The sequence below is a fragment of the Magallana gigas genome, chromosome 3 (genome assembly GCF_963853765.1).
Source record: "Magallana gigas chromosome 3, xbMagGiga1.1, whole genome shotgun sequence".
Taxonomy (NCBI): Eukaryota; Metazoa; Mollusca; class Bivalvia; order Ostreida; family Ostreidae; genus Magallana; species Magallana gigas.
This window is the reverse complement of record NC_088855.1, coordinates 48,927,484-48,955,284: the sequence shown is the minus strand read 5'-3', so window position 1 is coordinate 48,955,284 and position 27,801 is coordinate 48,927,484. Positions and strand designations below refer to the sequence as shown.

Genomic DNA, 27,801 nt, shown 5'->3' with positions numbered 1-27,801 from the left:
CGAATTAAATAAGTTGGAAGGAAACGTAAATATTTTTTTTTAATGAATGTTTTACAGACATTAACTTTGTAAAAGCATAGGCTATATATCATTTTTATTATAATACATTGTTTACAATAAAATTGCAGATCGACTTTTTACGCTACATTACTTAATTCTTTAGGTAGGGGTTGAACAAAATCTTTTACTTGTATAGAAAGTAATGTTGCTTTCGCTCACAAAACAAGTGTTTGAGTTTATAAATAATTCATTACTGATTGAACTTGTGGGGATTGACAATCGGGTACGGCATTCATTTATAAACAAGGGAAATAACTCTCCTAGGAGATCGTAAACACATTCAAAATGGCGACGAACACCGAGACGCATAACCAGGTTCTTTCAGATGAGGAACAGAAAACATTTTCAGGGGCAACGCTCCAAATCGACGGCGTTGACAATCAAACGGGACACGAGCCCGGTGTAGACTTTGTCGGGTCAGGTACAAATTTCAACAGGAATCGCCCCGGAAGTGTATATGGACGGCAGAGTATTCGGAGTACGACCAGTCGAACCTCTGTCCGGCCGGGGTTCATCAAGAGTGACGTGGAGTCAGACACTTTCTTCAGCTACAAGGTATATCAATTTATTGAGTGTGACTAAAATGAGTAGCAATACCCTGGCCGGGATTTTCTACAATAATAACTGTGTTTTTTGCTGATTAATGCTGGAAAAATACTTACTGCATTATTTGTTATGCATGTAAACTTCAGAAATACATTATTACATCATATCATGTCTTTTCTGAAAGTTTTGTTATCAAACAATGCGTTTTTCAAAAATAATATTACCAATTGTGATACTTTTTACTGATCAATATTATTTCACTATTGGATCAAACAACTAATCAACCACATAAATCGAAAAGGGTATAGAATGGAATCAAAGGAATTTAAGTTGAATGTCAACATGGTTGTGAATCAATAAACTGAATTGATCGAAATAATTTCTCAACAGGAAGAGAACTTCAACAGAGCCCTTGAGACATGTAAGAAGACACTGAAGGCTGACATTGATGGTGACTTCGTCGGAGCCTGGTTGCTGACCTGGTAAATAAGAAGAAACTTTTTTAATATAGGATATGAGGATACATAATAATATAGATATCATGTATGATGAGTATTGATTAAAGTATCACGTAACTTGATGCATGTCATCAGCATATGACAGTCATATTGCAATTACTAATGCCGTTACCCCAATAAAATGTTAGAAGAAATTATCTAAGCATAACCAGGCTACACTTTCAGTATAGCAGCTACAAAGCATATCCTCTTCTACATGATTATAAGGTTCAAGATGATACCATTATATTCTTTCCCTGTAACCCGATCTGGCTCAAACTTCAACCACAAAGTAGTTTGAAAAAGATATGCTGTGGCCTTGAATCACATCTATAAGTCCAAAGGTCAAGGTCATAACAGACCTCTGTGTAAAATCCTTATCTGTACCCCATTGCCTTTCCTTTTGGTTCTATTTACCTTATACTGCTCAAGTAAAGTTCTTGTCGGATAAAGGATGTCAGAGTTAAAGTCAAAGCAAAGTTTAATATGCTTTTCATCCTATAGTAACTATTTTTTAAAGCTTGGTCCTTTGGGATGGTCACAATCACTAATTGATCTATAACAGGTTCAAGATTAAATTACATTAGTATAGCATCGACCTTGCAACTACTTAACAAGGATTACTTTACTGTGAACTAGCACAATGTCCCAAAATGATATTGTATTGTGTTTTCATTGTCTATACTTTTAGCATTGACCACTGGGACAATGAGAGGGAAAGATTACTCATCCTGACCAAAAACTGCATGCTTATCTATAAGTATGATTTTATTATCCACAAGATGGAGGACTTTAAACGGGTCATGCTACACTTGATTGACACGATTTGTGTTGGAGACTTTGTGTACCCACCCAAGAGTCTGATGCCGTAAGTTAAAATCTTAGTGAATAATATGAACAACAGTTTGGTTGTTTTTTTGGTCTTTTTCTTCCAGATCTAAATGCAAATGGAATTTATTTGAACTTAGATAGAATGACCAAAAAATGTACAATCAACTATTGAATTACAGAATACATTAAAATTTCTTTGTTACATATCAAATGGCTATAGTGCCCTTAAAAGTTTTTAGATGCATAACAGACAACTGCATTTTTGTTTACAGGGTTCTAATAAATAAATGACTTTTAGGTCAAGGAGTTATGCAGAGGTTAGCGAGTTAAATAAGATTAATTTATGAAAAAGTTGTTGGTAGGTTGTCCTTTTACAGACCTGACATTCTCACATTATCTAAGACCTCATGACCCACACGTAGGCTCAGACTCCTGACCCTGTGAGGATCACTGCAGAATCTGTTATAGAGATATCTCCATGAATTTTTAGCAATGGTTTATTTACTTTTTCCAGACCAAGGCAACATGGTGGAATTCAGGTCAGATGGAACAAAGGAGAACAGCCGACTTGGGCCCAGGTGTGGAACCCCTGGTGTGCCAGCATACCGTGGATCAACCTGTCCCATCATCCTCTGCTGTACAACCCCAAGGAATACGAGACCGCCATTTATAACGTTGACGAGTTCTATGAGTCCCTGATACAAGCCATAAGTAACAGCTACAAAGAGAAGCGACCTGATGCAAAGATCACTATAGTGGAGGGGCCAATCTTGATTGAGAGCTACGCAAGTTTGTCATCCATGATTTACAACCAGAGTGGGCTTGGATTTAACAGAGACAGGAAAGGCATAAGCTTTTGAGCTCTACATTGTACAGTTCTTGAAAAACACTGTAAGCAAGCAAGCATAATGTTTCCATTTTTGTATGTTACAAAGAAATCCATTTTTACCAAAATAATTCTACATAAAAAATTGAAAGAAGATTTCCTACTATTCAGAAAGCAAATATATAAGACATAGATTTCAACATAAAGGTTCGATAGAAAAGATTCATTTGAAACTAAAAACTTTGATAAAACTGATACATTTCTTGATATTGTATTAACTATTACATTTATTTCAAATTCTTTTGTAACTGTAACTTCTGCTACGTCTATATTTTAAACTGCTGTGTTAATAAGGTCACGAAAAGGTATGTTTGAAATGACCACTACTCTGTTATTATGATACTATCAATAGTATTATTATTGCTCCTTCTTATAAGAGTGCATGCATTATAGATGTGATTATTTTATTGAAATAGTATGCATTGACTTTTCAAAAGTTATTAGATTAAAATATGAAACATGTACATTACAATAATATATGACTTTGTTTTTTTAGGAAATTACTAGTATACTGTGCCCAGTGCTTAAAATTTTTTGTTTGTTTGTTCATGCTTGTTTATATTTATTTATTCATCTGCAATTATCAGTGCTGTTTGAAGGTGAATTGAACATTGATTAATATATTTGCCCACCTTGTAATTAGAATTAGACTAGTTTTGTGTATCTGTTGACATCCATTCCAGATGAAGTGATATTCATTACGTGTTATACCCATTACATTTAGATTGTATTTTGTTTATGTTACCCTTACTTGCCACTGCAAGAACCTTGTTATTTGATAGCAATGATTTTCTGATGAAAATTGGTCTTTGCACACTTCATCATGCCATAGAAGTTTTCATCTATAGCTGGTTGGATTTTATTAAGAAATACAATTTATTGTATTTGTATATTTGAGAGTGTGAGTGTCTCTAAATAGAAAAAATCCTAACAAGATAAACCTCTTTAAGGATTCGCCCCCTCCCTACCTTATTTCCTGTTTGGTGATGAATTTTTCACTTGTGCATTATATAATTGACCTTTGTTGTTTATTCATGGATCATGACAAAGTAATATTTGTTTTGTTGTTGAAAAGAATTGCCTCTGAATTTATAAATCTTGAGTTAATCTTGGCTGACGTAGTTTTTATCCATGACAGTTTACAAATCACAAGATAGATACAGCATGTTTCAATCAGAATTTTGGAATGGGGTTTTAATTGTGATCCAAGTTTTCCTGTGGTAAATTAAAACAAGAATTTAGGTGATGGGAGATGGTTTACAGATAAATTCCCTTACTGAGTTTTGTAAAAAAAATTTAATTACTGTCTCAGATTTCTAGTCTCTCATCTGATACATATATTTGATCTAGTACTTACCAATTGGTTTAGTACATTTCTGTTCTAGTACACACATATAATCCAGGGTTCATATTACTAAAGAACTTACGGCAAAGTTGTTAATATTTTCAGTCTCCTGGAATCACTTTAAACAAACTGAATTAACATGAAAACATTTATTTACAACTTATTTTCATGTCTGAAATTATATTTTACAGGCATTAGATTAAAACATTATTTTGTGATTAATTAGCATTAATTAATTTGATTAATGAATTAATTTGTCCTAAGTTCTCTTTATAAAATGCAGTCTAGTTCTGTGGTGGTTTAGTACAATGGATCTGATGTATCACATGTGATCATAAGGTCTTTGACAATTGCCTATTTGGTCAAGTACTCCTATGCTTATCAGAATACATAGCGTTTGTTTGTGAGCGAGTTGAATAATTGCAGTTGAGGGCTATTGCAATTTTTTTAGATGCCATACTCTATACGAAATGCTTCATTTACCGACAAAATCTCTGTAACCAAGTTATCATTATGATTCTTTGTTTAATATATATGAGATAGAGGTATGTTGAATTTAAAAAAAAGAGCAAGGAAGTATATTATCTTACCTTTTAATTGAAATGGACACAGTTTTTATATGAAAAGGACAACAAGTTGTTTAGGAGAAAGTCTAAAGCATTAACCAATTATATCTGAATGTGGGAAAAAAAACATTTCAGGATAAAGTTATTAAATTTATTACCCAGCCTTTTGTTAGAGAACGGCTATGAAATTAGCTTTCTATGCAGGATCATACTATTTCACAATGCATATGCTCTATATCAAAGTTTGGGTTATTCTTCTTCAGCTTAAAAATAGTCATCATTCATATTACAGTTTGACTGATATCTCAAACAATGATATCTCGAATACAAAAGATGTGTCAAAGTGATTTGTAAGTCCCAACCACTTACTTTTTAAGTGTTTTTCCCTAAATATCTCGAATTTTATAAACATAAACAGTCCCATCTAGTTTGAGATAACGAAGTTTGACTGTTATATGTCATATTTCATTTATCATTTTTTGATATAGAGTATTTTGGCATGGAAACTACTGAAAGGCCACACTCAGAAGTCTTTAATTAAGAGTATTTGTTGTTAAGACTGTTACTACTGCATTGTATGTATTTGTTGTTTTTCGTATTGTTTTATTTATTTTACATGTTTTCACATATCTATTATGTACAGGGAGATTTTTTGCATTTGTAGACTTCTATACTGGACATTTACAGAAACTACATTTGAGATCTTTCCTTTCATAAGATATAGTTAATTGCACAATCAACAATCAAATTTGTTCATTATGATAAATATAAAGCAAATATTATTTAAATACGAAAGGCCCCTGCTTGCAAAAATTAACTGTTGCATACCTATTACTTGAAGTGTGATATACAGGTAATACATAGAATGACTAGTACCTGCTCACAGAGAAGTTTATATAGAAGACAGCTCTTGTACAGGGGCACAGTATATATCTATAATTACTGTAATGCTTGTAAACACTGTGGAAGATTTAAACTTATGTATATGTAAACTTTACAGCAAACAAATAGGTTATTGCTCACCCTTGGAGAACCTATGCATTATTTTGTTCATTTCAAGTTTGTATTTATTTTCCTGATTTTTTACATATCATTTTCCAAGATGTTTTCATTAAGTAAAATCTATGTATACTCTGCCTCATTTTCACTTGTGAATTATCTATATTTAGCCGTTTTTAATTTTTGATTTTCATAAGGATATTTTCTTTTATTTTTGTGATTTGAAGTTTAGCCATCTTTCCTTATTGGCAGATAAACATCAATAGACTTTACTTTCTTGTATAATATGGCAATTTTAGATGTTTGTGTTCTATATCGAATGTATTAAAAAAAAGCACTGGTAGAGAAAAGTGTTGGAATGTTTTAACCCCCCCCCCCCCCCCCCCACCTCTTGTTCACTGATTGATAAAGTCGCAGATTAAGAAATGGACAACTGAAGCACCAAAGAACGTTGGGTATTACGGTTTGGGAGGGTAATAGTTGAAATTGACACCCAGAGAAAACCATTGTCAACCTCCGCTTCGCGTCGGTTGACAATGGTTTTCTCGGGGTGTCAATTTCAACTGTTATTCTCCCAAACAGGCACTATTTATTTTGTTATACTGAATGTCTTAATTTTAAAGAAAATTTTACTGCTTTTATATAGGAATAACGTGAATTCTACAGCGAACCGTACGCGCATAATTTTCGCGCATGTAACAATTTTTAATGTTACCCGTTGCTAAGTGCGTTGCTTACGCTGAGGGTAATAGAAAGTATTATGAACTGCGCCTTAACCAATCAGATTTCAGTATTTAACATGAAAGTATAACAAAAAGTAATGTTAAAACACACGCGCACACACACACACACACTCTTTCTCTCTCACTGCAGATTAAAAGATCGTCTCATCGAAAGCGTTTTTTATCATAAAATTTGGCAAAGGTATTATCATTTGACCATCCTACATGCAGGCACGTAGCATCGGGGGGGGGGGGGGGGGGGGGGGGGCCAGGGGGGGGGGGCCTGGCCCCCCCACTTTTTCTCGCAGCAACAAATTTTTTAAAATTTACATATAAAAAAATGAACTATAATGGAGTTGGGCCCCCCCCCCCCCCCACTTTTTTGGAAGTTAGTAAAAAATTGAGATGAAAATAAGGAAATGAGTAGTCAAATTGAATAACCCCCCCCCCCACGGATTAGGAATTTCATGATTTGGAGGGAAGAATTTTGTTTTTTGAAGTATAGTTGAGTCCCCCCCCCCACGGATTAGGATTTTGAAGATTTTTGGAAACTTTAAATTCCCTTTTTTTTTTTTTTTTTTTTTTTTGCTTGTCAAGATTTTTTGGATGGGTCTGGCCCCCCCACTTTCAAAAACGATGCTACGTGCCTGACATGTGCTATGATATTGTCCTTTTTTAGCTCACCGAGACGAAGTCAGGGGGAGCTTATGCTATACCCTCGGCGTCGGCGTCCGGACCTGGTTAAAGTTTTTGTTGCAGGTCCTGTATCTAAGCTATTACTTGTCCTATCTTCACCAAACTTGCATGGATGATGCATCTGGACCTACTTATGGACTTGAAAGACTTGGATGCTGAATCTGAGTCCTAAATTTCAGATGCTGGAGGAGGTTAAGATTGTTAGACCAGGTTAAAGTTTTTGTTGCAGGTGCCCTTTGATAGCAATATCTAAGTTACTGCAGGTCTGTACTTCACCAAACTTGCATGGATGGTGTGTCTTATGATACTGATGCACCAGACAGGCTTGAGTGCTGAATCTTAGCTATAGGTTGCGGATGCTGGAGGAGGTTAAGGTTTTTGGAGCTGGTTAAAGTTTTTGTTGCAGGTGCCCTTTGATAGCAATATCTAAGTTACTGCTGGTCCGTACTTCACCAAACTTGCATGGATGGTGTGTCTTATGATACTGATGCACCAGGCAGGCTTGAATGCTGAATCTGAGCTATAGGTTTCGGATGCTGGACAAGGTTAAGGTTTATAGAGCTGGTTAAAGTTTTTGTTGCAGGTGCCCTCTGATGATTATATCTTAGTTACTACTTGTCCTAACTTCACCAGACTTGCATGGATGGCGCGTCTTATGATACTGATGCACCAGACAGGCTTAAATGCTGAATCTGAGCCATAGGTTTCGGATGCTGAAGGAGGTTAAGGTTTTTAGAGCTGGTTAAAGTTTTTTAAACAGGTGCCCTCTGATGATTATATCTTAGTTATTACTTGTCCTAACTTCACCAGACTTCCATGGATGGTGCGTCTTATGATACTGATGCACCTGACAGGTTTGAATGCTGAGTCTGAGCAATAGGTTTCAGATGCTGGATATGGTTAAGTTTTTTGGAACAGGTCACATGTTTAATAGATAATAGTACTTTTTCAAACTTGCATAGTTGATTAAACTGTAGTATGAATGAATCACAGAGGAAGGTTCAGATGCAGAGCTTGATCTCCATTATCAAGGATGCTATAAAATATATCTTAGTTATTACAGGTCCTAACTTCACCAAACTTGAATGGGTGGTGTGTCTTATGATACAGATACACCTGACAGGCATGGATGTTGAATCTGAGCCAAAGGTTGCAGATGCTGGAGCAGGTTAAGGTTTTAATTGCTAGTGCCCTCTGATGATGATATCTTAGTTATTACTGGTCTGAACTTCACCAAACTTGCATGGAGATGCGTCTTATGTATACTGATGCACCTGACAGGCTTGAATGCTGAATCTGAGCCATAGGTTTCGGATGCTGAATGAGGTTTAATTTTTTTGGAACATGTCACATGTTTTATAGATGATAGCTTGCATAGTTGATTTAACTATATTATAAATGAAACGCAGAGGTTGCTTCAGATGCAGAGCCTGATCTCCATTATCAAGGATGCTAAAGAAATCTCCTACCTCACTCAAACCTGCCCGATAGATAGATGTGTTTGTTGATAAATGATATAACATGATTCCTATGATATAGTTTTGTATGGTATGAAACAATATTGTTTAATATGATACAATATAATATCATATGTAATATAAAAAGTTATATGATACGATATGATATTGTATAAATTTTTTTGATATGTTATGATATTGTATCATGATATCGTTATGTATAGTATTGTATATTATGATACAATATTGTATAATATTATATTGTATTATTAATTTACTATTTAATCACATGATACTATTACATAAGATATTGCAAATATAATATTGTATCCTATGATACTATATTGTATTTTCTATAATATTGTATCATACGATTTTGTATAATATGATATTAGTTTCTGAAATATAGAATTATATCACATGAAATTGTATAATATGATACTGTTATATTATATAATATCGTATCATACGATATTGTATAATATGATATTGGTTTAAAATATGATTTATTATCACATCTGATTCACATGAAATTGTATTGTATGATATTGTTAAATATATTATTGTATCATATGATATAATATGTATAATATAATATTGTATTATATAATATTTTACTTTATCACATAATATTGTATCATTTGATATGATACAATGTTGTATCAAATAACATTGTATAATATGATACAATATCATATTATGTAACAAAAATGATACAGTATCATACAATATCATACTATATTATACAATATAATATCATATGTTTCAATGTTATGATGTATTATGTAATATGATATTGTAATATAATACTATATTGTTTATTATATTATGATATTGTATTATTTGATCAAATACAATAACGTATAACACAATACAATGTCATATCATACGTTAACAATATCATATCTCATCATTGTTTATTATGGTATTTTATTGTATTATATGATATATGTTGTAAATATGATAGGATGCAATATCTAATTTTAAATTATTGTATTGATTAACATATGAACATATGATTATCATACAATTTTTTAACAGATGATATACGATATTGTGTCAAAACAGAATCCATGAATATCCAAGATCATAAAGTATGATTTTCATTTAATATGATAAAGGTGGTCTCATAAAGGTGAAGTCTCATAAGGGTGATGCCTCGTCTCGCTGAGCTTTGTAATCTGTGATTACCTATGTTTGATATTTATAATAGTCATGTAAAGTTAATTTGTTAAAAATAAATTAAATCAGAAAGGAAGATATTGTCAACTTATAAACCCGTATAACGCGAAAATGCACTTGCTGCAGCGCTATGGCCAGAAAACTTGCTAGTTTTAATGCCAGCTTTAGATGATAAAGGTAATATAATCCAACGCGAAATACTATCCCTTGATGCCTCTCGATGTGGGTTGTCAAAAGTAGTTTTCTATTTTCGATACTTCTAGATTGTTTCGCTTTGACACAACGCATACCATCACTAAAGACTAGAACTTCACACAAACATCTTACCATAAAGGACCCAGTGCTGTATCAGTTTGGCTTCACTTGTCTGGAGCAGCATATAAATTTTCCTTTTCCCAATCTGGATCCTACTTCAACCACAGAGTGCCTTTTAATGAAGAAACACTGAATCAAGTTTCTAGATCAAAGGTTAAGGTCGTAGTACAGTGCAAAATAATTGTTGGGCCATATCTCTCACCTTGACCCAGTGTGGATTATAGTTCACTTAGAGATTGTCTTTGTATTAGGGTGTGTAATGCCATTGAATTTGTTTTAGAAAAAAGATCAAAACACATTTGAAATCAAGTTTTTGACTAAAATTTATTTATCTTAACCTAATACATGTATTGCTTGAACATTACCAAGGACTGCTTGTAGATAAGCTTGAATACAGCTTCTAGGTACAAGGTAATAGAGATATCTGAGAAAAATCCCTGTCGAACAATATTTTCTCTCCATGGACCACACTTTACCAAATGATTGCCTGCAGTGACCCTGTACCAAGTTTCTTCGTCAATGTCAAGGTCATAACATACTGCGTATAATCCTTGTCTGGACCTTATGTTTTCCCATTTGCCATACCGAGGCAAAGGGTGTGCGATGATCTCGAATTTAATTATAAACATATTCTATAAATATATTCTAACTGGTATATTACCGTAAATTCGGATGTAACGTAAAGTTGAAATATTGCTTCTGCAAAATTTTCCAACACTACGTTTAATAGGTCACTAAAAAGAAGTTTAAAAAATGAAGAAGATCATTATGATCATAACTACCTACGTTATTGATTCAGGTGTAGATACCAAAATAATGAAAATTTGACTGCGAATTTAAATTAAGCTTTAAAGATTATGTATTCTACATAAGTGAAATTAATAAAAATCCTAAAAAAACTCATAATATACGACTGTTGACCTTTTCACGTGACTTTGAAATTCGATGTACAAAACGTCCGAAAACTTGTGCCGATTATGTTCAAATTTCAGTCCCTTTCCTAAAAAACCCCACAAGTTATATTTTCTTAATGATCGATAAACTAAATTGCTCAAAGGTCGAAGAAACACTGTTGAAATTTACGGGTTCTGAAAGGATCAAAATTTGCGATACCCAGGTTTTCCTGCTTTGAGTAAATTAAAGGAAAGATTTACATTTTTGAAAAAGGAATAAAATTAAATTTTACAAAGAATTGATTAACTTGTATATTGAAGCCGTAGAAGTCAATTCCGACTAGTGTCTTCGACTTCTGGGAGACTACCACTGTATCTGGTCTTAGGTTAGTTTCTACGAAGTTAGAGAAAGCTAACTTTTTATTTAGATCCACTCTGAGTCCCTGTCATTTCCTCTGTCCAGCAATGATGTACGGTTATGCCACTTGTGTCAGCTGTAGATTCACCGTCTCCCAAATTGTACCTGTCTTTGCTTCGAGTCTGATGGTCGTTACCGTTTCCTCTCCACTTCCAGCATATCAACCAACTCCCGCAGGAGTTTATCATATCGCCATCTATATCTCCCCTGAGTCAGACTACTTGGCACCCTGATAGAACATGCGCCATGGTCCTTCTCTTTCCACACAGCTTACAGTTTGAGTCTTCACTTAGTCCCCACTGTTGCAAGTTTACCGAAGATTTTAGTGCGTCATATACTGACCACACGAGGAACGATATCCTGAACTGGTCTTTCCTCCACAGTTCCGCCCGGGTTAACTCCCGCTCTCACATGTTCCACTTTATCCAGACCCCTTGTTTTCCAAGTTCAATAGCTCATGCTTTCCTTTGATCATCCTCTGTGCGCCTTACTTCTGCCTGATCCATAGTGCGCCTCTCTGCTGCTGATATTTTAGACCACTGCTGGAAATGTGACAGTCCCAAGCCTCGTCTTGCAAGTCTTGTGTTTCCGATGATATATCGTAAGTGACGCATAATCTCTGCTTGGTCCACTGATGTTTTTGCTGACCACTTTCCTCCTGTCCTTGTCTGGATCCCTGCTCAAGCAGCCCTGTCATTTGCCGAGTCTCTTAAACCATTACCAAATGGACATTTGTAACCTTGAACTCCTCCACCACTGTGGATACTGGTATGCCTCATTTGGTTGAGATGCCGTAAATTCCAATCGATGATGGGAATCAAAGCCATTTCCTCAGATACCCACTCGCTTTCCTTTCCATGGCCTCAACTGTAGCAGTATGGTTACTTAATATATAAGGAGCAGCCACATAAGTCTTGGCAAGATTCCATGCTGGTATACCCACGCCTAATACTTTCCTGGTAACCAACTGCCGTCAACTATTTTCAGCCATGTTTTTAACCTCTTCTTTGTGTCTTCCCAAGCATTTAATTGGATTTCCTTTCCTTGATCTTGCATATTGACAGGTCTGTTGAAACAGCCCTTCCTTAATACATTTAGATTTCTTTGGCTTGAACTTCAAACGTACTTACGGAACGCTACCTCCCAAAGCTGACAGAATACACCCTGCTTGTATATGAGTTATATACGACTATATAAGTTGTTGTTGTGAGGTTATCCATGAAGGTCCTTATTGGTGGTTGATAGATCCCTGACTTAATCCTTGGCCCTCTTGTCTCCCTTTTGGTAGATCTGGTCAGTATCCACATTCCCATTACAAACAGGATATTGGAGAACTGGAGGTTGTACACCCTGTGGTGACAATCTCTTTTTCTATTCTCTGCCTGGATGGGGTGAAATCGTCAACAGTGACCCGGATCTGTATTCATCCGAAATAACTCTTGACAATCTCCTGCACATCTCCAGGTACATGGTATAGCTCTATTGCTGACTCGGTCAGCATGTTGGGGACACATCTTTAGGCGTTGACTAGGTCCATTCTTACTGCTGCAAAATTCTTTTCTCCATAATGAGCTGGATTTCAACACTTGTGTGTTCCATGCATCCGGAGAACACTGCTATGTCAGCCTTCTGTATTTATCAGCTTTGCTAGTACTGTCCTGAATATTCTTTTAACACATTTAGCAAAGTTGTATTAGATATCGTTGATTGTCTAGAGTTCTAACACCTCTCTGCCTATGACACGCCAAATTCACAAAAATGAGCTAAACGAAGTTTCACATTTGATTATTCAGGTTTACCGACTGTTAACTATAGTTTACGAACCGCAAACTATAGTTAACAATTCGTTAACTATAGGTTTCATCTATCTATAAAACTATGTTTCACGGTTGTAAACTAGTTTACGTACGATAATCTAAGATGATATGTCTGCAAAGAACATTAACGATAAATTTTGCTGATATACTGTTATATAGAGTCCCATCTGAAAATTATTATTTACCTTCGTTAACTATAGTTAAGAGTTGTTAATCATGAACTTATATTTATTAGATAAACTATGTCTTTCAATCGCAAATTGTTGTTTTCAGTGTTAATTATAGTTTTACATTTCTGAAACAGATGATCGCGTTAACTGTGGTATACGGATGTAAAGTATAGATCATCGTCGTTAACCATAGTTTTTCTGTTCGAAAACTATAGTTTACAACCATTAAACTTAGTTTATCGACTGTGAAACTTCGATTAGCCCACTTTTGTGAATTTGGCGTGCCATATCTGCCTCTCTCCAGCATGCTGGTATTGTTTCTTTTCTCCAGATCACTCGGAAAAGTTCCCACAATTTCCCAAATAACGTTTGACACATCTTATAATTGCTCCTCTTTCATCGGGTCAGAGTGTGTTTCATGTAGATACTCCTCAACTTCTTCCTTTGAACAGTAAAGTGTTCCTGACCTTTCTTTTCGTAGGAGCTCCTTGGTAAATTTGAATAGGTTCTTGACAAATCTTGCAGAGCTCTTCTCTCTTTTCCTTTTCTTCTGCCTCAGTAGCTTTGCTCTTCGTAGTCTTGATAGCTCTGATCTGATATCATTTGTCATCAATGCTTTCACAGTAGTTCCCAGTCGCTCTTCTAAACAGTTTGTTCAACGCTTTAGGTTCTTGGCGACATTCTCTGATCTCACGTTTATTTGGGGTCTGCTCTTTACGCTCGCTCCTCTGGTTTCCTTTTGTCACAAATCTCTTTTTCCCTATGTTGTACACAATGTTGGTAATTTTTAAAAATCTTCCTCAAAACAGTCCCTTGCAATGTTAACTCAGGGATCTTGCTGTCATCGTGATCGAAGTACCTCTACACTGCTACATCTTCTCCTTCCGGCCATGCTATCCTTAGTCTCTTAACTAACCACGCCGTCCGTCGTCTGTTCTTGCAATCTTGGGTTGGCCTACCTTCTCTAGCCAAAGGTTTACGATCACACGGCTAGCAAGAAAGAGTTGGGCCATCTTCCTGTTGTTGTTAATTATTTTATATATCTTCTTTACTAAAATATTATCACGACCTGAAGATGTATTACATATATGACCTTAACCCATCCTTATCGAGTCTTGATGGTCGAAATCAATTTAAAGTATAGTTTTACCCCCGGTTAGAAAATATGATCAGGGTATGTTAATCAGAATACACGAAAAAGGGGAAAGGCACAATATACACGGTATTATCAATTTTTATTGAATAACATAAAAATAAAAACGTATGTATACACATGTTTACGATGTAGAATAGACGTAGGTTTGCCATTGAAGGAAGACATGTCTATTATTAAAACAACATGATGATTTTATGAAAATAACGTGACGTATGCTCATTTGTCCTAAAAGAAAAGTTAAAATGTAAGTAACAATATGCATAAAAGTGTTTAAAATTGTATATGAAGCAATAAAAAATAATATTGCACGTGTTCAGGTGATAAACAATTCGATTTTTGTTCATCTTTACATTTTGATAACTACATGTTACGTTTGGGGTGGTCAGTTACCTTCAAGCTTCCTTCAAGTTACTTTCTTTTAATTTCTTCAGTGTCTTAATGTTGGAAAATTTGTAATTAAACAGTCATTATTATTAAATGTTTATACAACACAATTTGTTTTTTTTTTTCAAATGCATATAGTTACTATATCTACTTAAGAATTAAGTTACGCTAGTTCTTGTGTGCATATGGATGAGGTTGGTGAACAATTTCCTTTACTCTCTCATTGGCCGTTATTCCCATTGGTTAGTTTTATCGAATCAGATCATTCCTATTAAAAACACAAAGTAAACTAAGATTATAGTAAAGTTTAAAGGTTTACATAGACCGTAATGATTTTCTGTGTATAAATTGGATATAAATTTACATGTGTTTAATATTTAACAAAAAATGAAGAACAATGTCCATTCTGTCCATCGCAATGAAGACACTTGGTTTTTATATCGTTTTCTAAGCAGATTTTAAGTCCCTATTCTGGAAGCCAAGAACGATGCGAGTAGAAGCCAGCAGAGTACTTCCGGGACTGTAGAGCCGCTGGTGCTTCTCTCCTCTCTATCACAATTCTCTCTGTAGTCCCCGATACAGGCCGCATACTGGATCACGTGCGCTATGTAGTGTTGTTCGTGGACGCCATGAAACAGGTGCGACATGGGACCCTGAGAAAATATCCCGACATCCTCCGCGCTGTGCGTTTCGTATTCTAAAGGAACTGCCGACTGTTGTATGTAGTTGTCAGCAGCTTAAAATAGAATCAATATGCATTTATGTGAGCATGGCAAATCATTTTCGATAGAATTTTTTCTGCAAGAGGTTTTACAAGAAGACCTTTACCAGTGTCTACGCCCGTCAAATTTTCTCTATCGGCTTTATATCCAGGACCATTGCCATACACAAGGGCCGTATATGGTTTCTTGTCTAAAGGAGGTTCAATTCTGGCAGATTCTTCATCAACCAAGCCTACAGAATAAAATACACTCATAAATATGTTACCGAACATGTCTTTAGTTTTGAAACAATTGCACTTCTTGCGTCTAAGAATTGATAATGTTATACAAGATCAATAAACATATTTGCATTCATCTCCAGTCGATTCTTATATCAACTTATAAAAAAGGTTTTCAAACCCAAAACAGGATTTCCGCGCTTAGTGTAACCAGCCAATGAAAATGGATGCGAGTGATCTGCAGTTACAATCAGAAGAGTATCTTCTTGATTGGTCATTGATGCAGCTACTTTCACAGCCTCCTCAAACTGTAAAGTTTCTTCTAGTGCTTTCTTAGCGAGGCTGTCATGGTGAGCTATATCTATCAATCCGCCTTTCATTAAAAGAAGAAAATAAAATATAATTATGCGGTCGATTATTAGAAAAAGCTATATTATATAGCATACTATCGGACGCTTGCATACTGCAATATTTGACTATAATCATTACCTTCAACTAGTAAGAAGAATCCTTTATCTTTGTTTCTTTTAAGAATGTTTATTGCTTTTGACGTCATTTCCGATAATGAAGGTTCTCCATTTCCGGTCTTGTCGCGCTCTATTTCATACGCCATGTGTGACGGACTAAATAGTCCTAGAAAATATATAGATGAAAATTTAAAAGAAAGTTTCCACTCTTTATTGGTATACTAAGACTAGATTTCAATGGACACACAATACATAATGAACTAATTGTGTTTCGCCTAAGATCCTAAACGTATTTTTCGCTACTGGTTTTCCTCCGATTCCACATCATTCGCTCACCTAGGACATAATCGACGTTGTTTACGTCAATGTTATCAAAGTCGTCTTTTTTCCACACAAACTTGTGCTTCCTGTTCTTTTCTCTCTGTATATTTAGCCAGTCTTCTACAAGATTATAGGTATCGTTTCTTTTATTTACGTCCGTTCTTCCTGTTTCCGGGTCAGAATAGTTGGTTGGATAGAAGGCTCTCCTCCCCCCACCTAAAAGTACCTAACAGGTGAAAATAAATAAAAATAACAAAACAGAAATTGGTTGTTTCAACATTATCACCTTTGGTAAAACAAAGGGATTACTTATTAGAAACCACTTTTAACAATAAACATACAGTTGTTTCAAACGTATTCTTTAAGGACTGATTGGAGGAACTCTATCGATATTTGGAAAATCTAGTTGAAACAAGCACCTTAAGAACTTCAATGACAAGAAACAAACCATATACAGTACACTATATGCAAGCATACGCTGTTCTGAATTTCGAAATGATTATCAAAGCAATGATAGAGGAAATGTCCGTTTTTAAACCCCTCATACCGTGATAGATGATAGATCATCACGAAGTGTCATATTGTAAATTACATTATCATGTTTACTTTTATACCAGTGAGAATGCAGAGTTAGTTCGATCAGTGCTGTAAATGACAGCAAAATAACGATGATCGCATTGCCAATATGTGACTAATGAAACCAGCTCATATTTCTTAAGTTCAATATACATGTATATAGATGTGAAACTTCGCGTGAATATGTATACTTGTTATATAAGAATAAATTCTTGTCAGAATTACGAACAATTCAAATAAAGTTTGAAAGGCGTAGTTGCATTTGTTTTCCATATATATATGCACAGTAAAAATGTTTATTTTATACTGAGTTAAGATCGTCTTTCCGTTTTGTAAGTGGTGACACTGTAATTGATTCCAGCACGATACAGTCCTTTGTACCATAGCTTGGCGAGTTTTCTATTGTTAAAAGTGTGGGTTATTTGTGCAAACCCCACACTTTTTTAAAACTCCGCCCACTATCTCGAGTAAAAACAACATCAACAAGGTTGTTTTAGCGCGTCCATAGTATACAACAGTAAGAGTTTCCTCCAGATCAAAATTGCCAAAACTCAACACGGATAAATGACTCGACTAACTGAGTTCGTCGAATAAATCTCATTTTTAGCTCGAGACAAAACAATATCGGCAATGGCTTTGTCAGAAAGACTCTATTTTAATATTCCTCTCCATGTGTGCGGACAAGTAGAGAAACGTGTGTTAAATGAAATAGGGGTATCCTGTTTAAAGGTGTTATAGAAAGTCAATCACGTGATAGGAAAGCGTTTGAATAGAAAACTTGTTTTGTGGACAGAGTGAATAGCTGTAGCCAATCGAAATTGACATTAACCATTCACGGTTTCGCGACATGCATTTCTCAAATAAATTTTTTTTTGCTTAAATTGATTGATTTTGTTCAAAATATATATGTACATATTTTTTCAGCCACTTTTAAAAAACATAATTTGATACAGAGTATCAAATAAGATTTAAAAAAAATAATTACCTTCATCAATTTAGATTTAATTTCAATTGTTTAAACAGAAGCATTGCACAATTTAGGGTTCGTACATTTGAAATTGTGTTAATACGTTTAATTCTTTGAAGCAAATATCGATACTATAAGTCGGAAAATGAATGAATATGAAATAAAATCAAAACAATGAGAAGTCGATCTATGCATTAGGGCTATGATTTAAAAAAAAGGAAGAATAATTAATCTTTGTCGGGGATAGAAAGTCATTTGGGAAATTCACAAAGTACAATTACATATATAAAGACCAACGCATTGGCACCGTATTGTTTAGAGGCAGGTGCACTCCCGATATTACCATGATAATAAGATATAATGAATAATTGTAAACTATGGTACAAGTAACTTACCCCATATGATATTGTTGTTTATGTGCAGATACCCGATGGGCGTGGTCATAACGACACTCGGGAGCTACGCTCCCTCGTGTCATTATGACCACGCCCATCGGGTATCTGCACATAACCAACAATATTATATGGGGTAACTACTACAAATACTGTCCTTTTGAATTTTTATAAGGCGTAAATACAACAACAAACGCTATAAAAAGAAACAATCCTTAACGTACTTGGATGTCGCTGTTGTTGTGGATCAGCTGGTAGGCGATATCGCGACACTTCCCGCGTGCCTCATCAATGACGTCAACATCCGACTCCCAGTTCCTGTGAGCTGAGTGGGCGTAGGTGGCGGCCGGAGTCGCGTGAGTCAGCCTCGTAGAGGTGACCACTCCAGTGGACTTACCTTCATATGTCAAACCATTATCAGCGATGGCAATAATTGATAGAAAAAGCTGCATGTTTCTGTTCGTGTATCATCGAAAGAATATGTTAACTCACCTTCACTGAGGGCTTTCCTGAGAACAGATACCACTTTCCCTGCTTCTCCGAGTTCTAACAGTTTATCACAGCCTTCACCCGGGACAGCGTCCGTGACCCCAACAGTTTTGTAATTGACCTTGACCCCGCCTAGAATGGCGGTCGCCGTTTGCGCCGAATCGGGAATCTGTTTGTCCGCACCATAAATCTAAACAAATAAAACATAAGCATTTGTCTTACGTGCCATATGCAGTGTTACTTATCTTTACTCTTTGCTTTTATTACAGTTTTCAGATACTTGTAACAAATATTATGTATCATACAATTAATAGTCCTTTTTACTGTAAAACTCAATATTAAGGACATAAGTTGAAACTGAAATGAAACAACTTCATTATGTAACTTGGTAGAATCTCTTCTTTAAAAGCCTCACTTTGGAGAAAGCGGCATAAGGAAACTTTTCCCACTCTAGCACAGTTTCTTCTCCAGTCTTGTTGTTTTTCTGTCCCCGGTATATCCTTGCAGCATTGAGCGTGGATACCCCCAGTCCATCTCCGATGAAGAGGATGACGTTTTTTGCCACTCCGGTGTTTGGTTTCATCTTGATTGCAGAAGTGAGCGTCTCTTTGGCCATCCTGTTCCAATCCTCAGAACAAAGCCCTGCATTTTTAAACAATTTGTTACGTGTTTTTGTTATTTCAATGCTGTACATGTACTGTATGTATACCTTATTTAAAAGAGCATCAAAGTAAAATGATACAACTTGTATATAAAGACCCAACTCACACCCAAACTATAAGTAAACAAAAAAGATACTCAGATTTATTGAAGGGTCAATTTTTTTTTTATCTTTACCTGTTCTTTGCTGATTCAAAAATGATTTTGAAACTACTTTAGATGATTTATATGACTTCATACCATACTCAACCATATAAAATGCATAAAAATAATGATATAAATTATGTGTTACCTGTACATTAAAAGTTTAAAAATTAACAATTTAAATTTTTACTTACAATTTAACAATTTAAGTTATAAGTAAGTGTCATATATAACATGAATCAACAATTCATGAGTTTTCAGTGTTTGATTAATTGACAAATATTATTTGAAACAGAAATTTATATGTTTATGACTTATAATTATGTATCAAAATTAAGAATGTCATTCATTTATTTGATGAATTATCAATAATGTATGTATCGCACTTAAAGTCGTGGCAAATGTACAATAATGTAGGTATTGCAGTTAAAGTCCTAGCAGATGTACATGTAGGTATTACAGTTAAAGTCCTAGCAGATGTACATATAGGTATTACAGTTAAAGTCCTAGCAGATGTACATGTAGGTATTACAGTTAAAGTCCTAGCAGATGTACATATAGGTATTACAGTTAAAGTCCTAGCAGATGTACATGTAGGTATAACAGTTAAAGTCCTAGCAGATGTACATGTAGGTATAACAGTTAAAGTCCTAGCAGATGTACATATAGGTATTACAGTTAAAGTCCTAGCAGATGTACATGTAGGTATAACAGTTAAAGTCCTAGCAGATGTACATGTAGGTATTACAGTTAAAGTCCTAGCAGATGTACATGTAGGTATAACAGTTAAAGTCCTAGCAGATGTACATATAGGTATTACAGTTAAAGTCCTAGCAGATGTACATGTAGGTATAACAGTTAAAGTCCTAGCAGATGTACATGTAGGTATAACAGTTAAAGTCCTAGCAGATGTACATGTAGGTATAACAGTTAAAGTCCTAGCAGATGTACATGTAGGTATAACAGTTAAAGTCCTAGCAGATGTACATGTAGGTATTACAGTTAAAGTCCTAGCAGATGTACATGTAGGTATTACAGTTAAAGTCCTAGCAGATGTACATGTAGGTATAACAGTTAAAGTCCTAGCAGATGTACATGTAGGTATAACAGTTAAAGTCCTAGCAGATGTACATGTAGGTATAACAGTTAAAGTCCTAGCAGATGTACATGTAGGTATTACAGTTAAAGTCCTAGCAGATGTACATATAGGTATTACAGTTAAAGTCCTAGCAGATGTACATGTAGGTATAACAGTTAAAGTCCTAGCAGATGTACATGTAGGTATAACAGTTAAAGTCCTAGCAGATGTACATGTAGGTATAACAGTTAAAGTCCTAGCAGATGTACATGTAGGTATAACAGTTAAAGTCCTAGCAGATGTACATGTAGGTATTACAGTTAAAGTCCTAGCAGATGTACATATAGGTATTACAGTTAAAGTCCTAGCAGATGTACATGTAGGTATTACAGTTAAAGTCCTAGCAGATGTACATATAGGTATTACAGTTAAAGTCCTAGCAGATGTACATGTAGGTATTACAGTTAAAGTCCTAGCAGATGTACATATAGGTATTACAGTTAAAGTCCTAGCAGATGTACATATAGGTATTACAGTTAAAGTCCTAGCAGATGTACATATAGGTATTACAGTTAAAGTCCTAACAGATGTACATATAGGTATTACAGTTAAAGTCCTAGCAGATGTACAATACTGTAGGTTTTACAGTTGAAGTCCTAGCAGATGTAGGTATTACAGTTTCCATCTTAATCCGTTTCACTGCGTATCTTTATCAATGGCTCAACAAATATTAACAATATCTCACATAGGCCTTATTGAAAGCTTTTGGACAATAAGAGCAGAGGCAGAGAAAAGTCATCTAAACAAACGGACCACAGAGAGATGACCCCGTCGTTATTGATGTAGAAGTAGGTCATACAGTATTTTCAGTCAATCTGTCATAGTAATTTTTAATTTGATTTTATAATAACATTTAAAATATGAAATTTTCACGGCTTTATCTTATGTAAATCTCAACAATATTGACATTAATGAATTTATTATTATTGTAAGAACTAACTCATACATTATTTTTTTCTAAATAGTATGGTTTTATTTTTTTTTTTACATCAAAATACATATGTTTAAAATTCCCACAATATGAATATTCATTACACCAAAATATCACTGAGTAAAAATAGGCAGCAATGCAACAAACACCCCTTACGTATGCGGCCATCAAACCAAAGGTTCATTTTTCTTGATTTTTTAAAATGATTGAAAGCTAGAGGTTTACTGTGCCATAAAGTCTTTTGCGTGGAACACAACATATTTTTTGACATATTTGACAACTCTTGTGAATCAATGCTGAACATTGCACTTATGGATTCTGTATATTAATATTTTTTTAGGAATATAAAAATCAGCATAATCAGGCGCGGATCCAGACATTTTTCCCAGGGGGGGGGGGGGGGTCCGATAGAGCCTACCAACATATTGATGCATTGTAAAAGATACAACCTTATTTCAAGGAAATGTGGATGTCAGCCGCTAATTAAATATAAGTGTTTCCAGTTCTAGCCCCGTGGAGGCCTCCACAATAGGACATTTCTATTTTTTCTATTATATTTATTTTTTTAATTTTTTTTTTTTTTATTTAGTACATGTTTGATTGACAGTACTGAAATATGCCACTCTGCCAGGGCCCCCAGAGCACCGGCTTAAGCGGCATTCTGTTTTCAAAATCATTGAATTTCAACAGACTTATGATCTCGAAAGACCAGAAAGTAAGTATAACTGTTAAGAGTGAAGTAAGGGGGTAATTTTATGGCCGCCACACAAGCACTTACATGTAACGCCTGCTACAGTGGATATAAATATTTTTTTACGGTGGATATAAGTTCTTTGTGGCCAGTGTGGATGAACATGCAACTGCATGCAAGTTACTGTAGAACAGTAGTGAAAATCTTTCAAACCGACTTATCAGGTCTAGTAGTTCAAGATGCAGGACTTGAACATTCTTCTTTTGTTTTGCATCACAAATTTTTGGAATGACAAGCCTAATAGGCATCTTGTCAGATCTATACTGGATAGTGGTGGTTTTTCAATTTTGTTTATACAATCGAATCTGATAACCCCTTTTTGGGCAAAATTCGAGGGGGGGGGGGGGGGGTCCGGACCCCCGGACCCCCCCCCCCCCCCTCTGGATCCGTGCATGATAATGGAGTATATTTAGCTACCTCATTTTTTGTGCAGGATGGCATTAATGTAACTTTACTTCAATTTCAGTCTTTTTATGGCTTTTCTCAGGAAACAATTCACAATACAAGTTTTTCAACCATACTTGTAATTGCTTTGTCACTGAAATGGTAAATTTCAATTTTCAAATAAAAAATGCAAATAGAAATTGCAGCTCATATGCAGAATATGACACGTTGGGATAAGGGACTCTCCTTTAAATTTTTTCAGGGATTAAAACTTGCTCAAGAAATATTTAAATTAAAAGTTACAAGAACCCATTACAATCTTTTAAGACAATATGCATATACATTAAAGTGGCTAGCGTTTCATATATTTCCAATACCATTTAAAAACACCCAAAAAGTGTCTCTGGATTATATAATGTTTGGTATTTTGCATAATTTGCATAATTTTGCATTATAACAAAAAATATTTAAAAAACGATCGTTACTATTAATGTTATATCATGTTTAATAAGAATGTTTTAGAAGAATTTATTTTTATTATGCTAAATAAAATGTATTTCTAATCTGATTATCGTTCCAAAAGACAAGAATATTTCGACCTTTCCAGTAGACGAGAATGATAAGAACGTGTTTTACTTGACACCGTCACGCTCTGCATGTCAATCACAACAAATTTTATTCTAAAGGTACATTTTAACGTGCACTACTTGTTTTTAACCCTTTAAAATAATGTTTGTTTGTATATGGCGATAATAAGACTAAATTGCTCCAGTAAAAAGCACTTAATATGAACTTATGCCGGCAGGATGAATTTTGAAAATCCAAAAACTGCACCCAAACAAGCCAAAGCTTAATTCTTGACCGATGACAAGGGTGTATACCACAATATAAATAAGACTGAAAACAGAAATTTGCACTATAAGCATAAACTGACATAAGACACGGTGAAAAATTCTATTTAAGAGAGTCAAGTACATCAACTCCACGGAGTAAAAGTTCATTTAAGACGATTAAGAAAGTATGCCTTACATTAACAAATGTTTTTGAACTGATATTTTCCAAGATAAATATTATATAAACATAAAGTAAATTGAGAACAAATCAAAGAATGTAATATTGAAGATTCATTAAAAAAATGTCATTGGTAGTAGTTTATCGAAATTTCACCCCATAATACTTTAGTGGTGTAAATTTAGAAAGAAGCAGCTAAGCATACAATGAATTGAATTGCAGGCTTATAGTTTTGGAGTTACGACATGTTATTAAATTATTAAAGCGTCTACATGTATAACTTTGGCATAACATTGGTTTGTATTTTTTTTTCTCTCTCTCTCCTTAATTCATCACCCAAACACAATTTAATTACATGTATGCATAACTAAGAATGGATTTTTTTTTCTTCAAAATGATGATTACTAGCATATGATTTTTTTTACGACTCGTATGTATTCCTAAGCCAGAGTTCAAAATGGTCTCGTTCAACTCGACGCTCGGCTGTCTCCGTAAATCCTTGTCGGAGTTTTACGGTGTCAGTCGAGCGTTTGGTTGAACGAGACTAGAGTTCAATATTGCTTGGATCCATGCAATTTTCGAGAAATATTTCTATTACTGATACATAGTTTGATTGAATTAATTTTATCTTTAAATATTATTTAACATGATTCATATGGGGGTTTCTCGACACTCTTGTCGAAAAAGTACAAAAATTCAATTATAAAAATGTGCGTAATTCAAATTAGAAACTACATGTACTTGTCATGCAAAATAACATATTAGTGATTTTAAAATAAATAAACATCGACAAAATCAGCTCCCATCAGTTCTTCAGTACTTTGATTTGACTTTGTACACTTTGAATGTGTGTGTGAGTGAATGAGTGTATGTTTGTGTGTTTGTCTTTGTCTCTTATGTTTTGTTCAGTAATCAGTAAAAAAAAAAATTCGCTTTGTTTGTATATCTGTGAAAATTGTTACAATGTAATGCAATCATTTCAACTCAACATTTTAAGGCATACGTATTTTATAAAAGGGAAACAAATGAATTGTGGACATTCTTTTGACGCTTGTGTAAATCTAGTTTGCTTTAGATCAGAAAACTATCTTTATACAAATTAACGTGCAGTATTAATAGTGATCAATATCCATAATGTTTGGTTGTCTAGACTACGAATATGCTTCCATACCTTGATTTTATGTAAATACATCTACAATCAAAGTACTGAGGTACTGAAGGGAGTTGATTTATCGATTATTATTTCTTTTAAATCAACGATATGTTATTCTGCATAACAAGTAGTTTCTTTTATGTATTTGAAATACGCACATTTTTTATATGAATTCTCGGACTTTTCCGATAAGAACTTCGAGAAAACTGCATAGGAAGCATGTAGTTAAAGAAAGAAATGTCTGCATTTTCCGTTAAGCTACAAAAGTTATAAACTTTGTGCAAATTATACAGTTTAAATCAAACGCATTAACAGTGTGATAACTTGTAAACAGCAATGGAAATATGATTAACCATCTTTGAAAACGGAGAGAGGACAACCAAGATAAAGTTCAATCATCAGTACGTAATTCAAATTGATCACTGAAAGAATCCCTCACCCCCATCTTTACCTCCTAAACATCTTGTATTCAGCAAACAAATTTAAGTATATGTTAAAAACTGGAAAAGGGATAAACTTTGCTGTAAATAAAGATGATTTTGAAAAAAAGAGTTGACCAAACGATGGTATTAGGCGTAGTTTTAGTATTTATTATCATTTAGTGATATCATTTATTGAAATAGGTGATATCACTAATCATCTATTTGAACAGGTGATATAACCTAGATCTGAAGAGTATGGTGGGTTTGGCAAGACGGAAACCGTCTCCGACTACAAAAATAGCTTCACAATGTCAAATGTATATGATGGGGTATTATCATTATTTATCATGACTTCTGTCACGTTTTCTCTATATACACACTGCTCCTCTATTTGTATGATATACAGAAGATTTATACAGCATAACCATACTATGTCGAGATAGAACACGGCGGATGTTTTAAGGAAAATCTAAATGCACCACCAGCGGGTATCGGACTCTCGGCCCTAAAGTCAAGACAACGACAAGAGACTTGTGAACATAGCCATATGCACCCCAAGCCACGGCACCTTACAGTCAGTTTGGTTCTATATACACAAAAAGTAGTTACATATACATCTGACAACAAACAATATCAAGAATAATAATTTTACAAAAGCGCTTTATTGACTGTACTTTAAAAGAAAACAAATCTAATAAACTTTTAAACAAATTGATTTTACATTTTTAAAAGTAATTGTTACATGGAAATCCTAATAACGAATGACAAGTTTATATATTGAACTAAACAAGGTTAAACAATTATTTATTGTACATGTAAGTAAAAGTATTACTAAACTATCCACGATATATAATGCACTTTGAAATGAAATTATTATTTTTTTTCAAAATGGGCTGACTTGGGCTCAAAATTAACATACTTTGAAAGAAAAATTCAATTGCGTAGTTTTTCAAACTGCGTTGTACACTATGAGTGCATTGAACACTGCATGCCCATTTTATTACAACTTTAAAACTCGTTATAAAAAAGTCGTGCCAACATTGACATCGTCTACTTTTTAAAGTTCATATTCATTGGGGTTTTTTTGTTTGCACTATAGAAGCAGGTTTAAATGTATGCTATTTAGATTGGAAATGTAAATTCTATCGGCCCAGACACTAGATGTCCTGCTCATACACCCATCATTTAATCCGTATAAAGCGCATGCCTAGGCATGAAAACACACAAATTTTATGCTATTTAACAAACATTGATGTTGAATTGAGAAACAGGTAATAGGTGAACGATCCTGATAGAGCAACTCTAAATGAAAGGTTCTAAAAGAACAATAATCAGAGATTCAACTTATGATCGTTACAGTCCTGGCAAATGTACAAGAACGTAGGTATTACAGCTTCCATCTACTATGCTGCTCAACCAATGCATTTACAATCTCTTGCAAATGCCTGGCTTGAAAATCGTCGGGACAACCCTAGAACAATGCCTATATGCATATTGCATATGTTTTCTTTAAGTTCATAAATTACATGTTCCTAACATTCCCGAAATATAGTTTTCATTACATAAAAAAATAACTTACCGAAAATAGGCAGCAACACAACAAACACCCTTCGCCACATTTTGCTTACTACGGCGGTCCACAAACCAAATGTATTTAAATGGTTTAAACGAACACACGGAGCAGAATTCAAAACGTTCTCCGTACTATAAGTTCATTTGCTTGGAACACCATGAATTTCTTAACATCTTCAATAGCCAAGGTTAATATCCGCTCACTTCCTCTCGTAGTCTTTAATGCGGATCATCGCCCATGGCTATGTATACAATGAAGATGGGTTCTATGGGTAGCGATAATGTCTAAATGCGTCCAGCCAAAAATTTTAGAAAATGGCATATATATACTAGTATATACAAGGGTCGATTTTTTTCGAAATCCAGCTTCTTATGAATTTGTAACAGATATTTGGTATAGACAGTATTTTATTTCTTTGTTTTATGAATGTATATATACATGTACGTACGCACCATTGATAACCCCCCCCCCCCCCCCCCGAATGAATTTCTGTTTGATTTTACGGAATACTCAATGATATCTAAAGTCAACATAGTTAATAA

At 34.5% G+C, this 27,801-nt stretch overlaps 2 protein-coding genes across 2 annotated transcripts; one reads left to right on the top strand and one right to left on the bottom strand.

The window, feature by feature from the left end:
• The first annotated feature begins 315 nt into the window (after positions 1-315).
• On the top strand, positions 316-3,478 carry LOC105318057 (tumor protein p63-regulated gene 1-like protein). Its single transcript, XM_011414951.4, has 4 exons — positions 316-615; positions 997-1,088; positions 1,795-1,971; positions 2,449-3,478. Exons 1-4 carry the CDS (start codon positions 346-348, stop codon positions 2,792-2,794), a joined length of 885 nt encoding a protein of 294 aa, XP_011413253.1. The 5' UTR covers positions 316-345; the 3' UTR covers positions 2,795-3,478.
• Positions 3,479-14,618: 11,140 nt separating this feature from the next.
• Positions 14,619-27,508, bottom strand: LOC105318059 (alkaline phosphatase, tissue-nonspecific isozyme). Its single transcript, XM_011414952.4, has 9 exons — positions 27,266-27,508; positions 19,508-19,734; positions 19,096-19,282; positions 18,828-19,000; positions 16,684-16,894; positions 16,370-16,513; positions 16,062-16,253; positions 15,769-15,894; positions 14,619-15,676 (listed from the first exon to the last, which is right to left on the bottom strand). The coding sequence occupies exons 1-9, from the start codon at positions 27,303-27,305 to the stop codon at positions 15,399-15,401; spliced, it is 1,578 nt and encodes a 525-aa protein (XP_011413254.3). The 5' UTR covers positions 27,306-27,508; the 3' UTR covers positions 14,619-15,398.
• Between the last annotated feature and the right edge of the window lie 293 nt (positions 27,509-27,801).

What these genes read in the sequence shown, in the direction of transcription:
- LOC105318057 (XM_011414951.4), top strand. Translation starts at nt 346, where the DNA reads ATGGCGACGAACACCGAGACGCATAACCAGGTTCTTTCAGATGAGGAA. An exon ending in ACACTTTCTTCAGCTACAAG is followed by an intron (nt 616 to 996) that starts GTATATCAATTT and finishes ATTTCTCAACAG; the next exon opens with GAAGAGAACTTCAACAGAGC. An exon ending in CCACCCAAGAGTCTGATGCC is followed by an intron (nt 1,972 to 2,448) that starts GTAAGTTAAAAT and finishes TACTTTTTCCAG; the next exon opens with ACCAAGGCAACATGGTGGAA.
- LOC105318059 (XM_011414952.4), bottom strand. Translation starts at nt 27,305, where the DNA reads ATGTGGCGAAGGGTGTTTGTTGTGTTGCTGCCTATTTTCG. An exon ending in TGTGTTGCTGCCTATTTTCG is followed by an intron (nt 19,735 to 27,265) that starts GTAAGTTATTTT and finishes TTAAAAATGCAG; the next exon opens with GGCTTTGTTCTGAGGATTGG. An exon ending in GCGCGGAAATCCTGTTTTGG is followed by an intron (nt 15,895 to 16,061) that starts GTTTGAAAACCT and finishes TTTATTCTGTAG; the next exon opens with GCTTGGTTGATGAAGAATCT.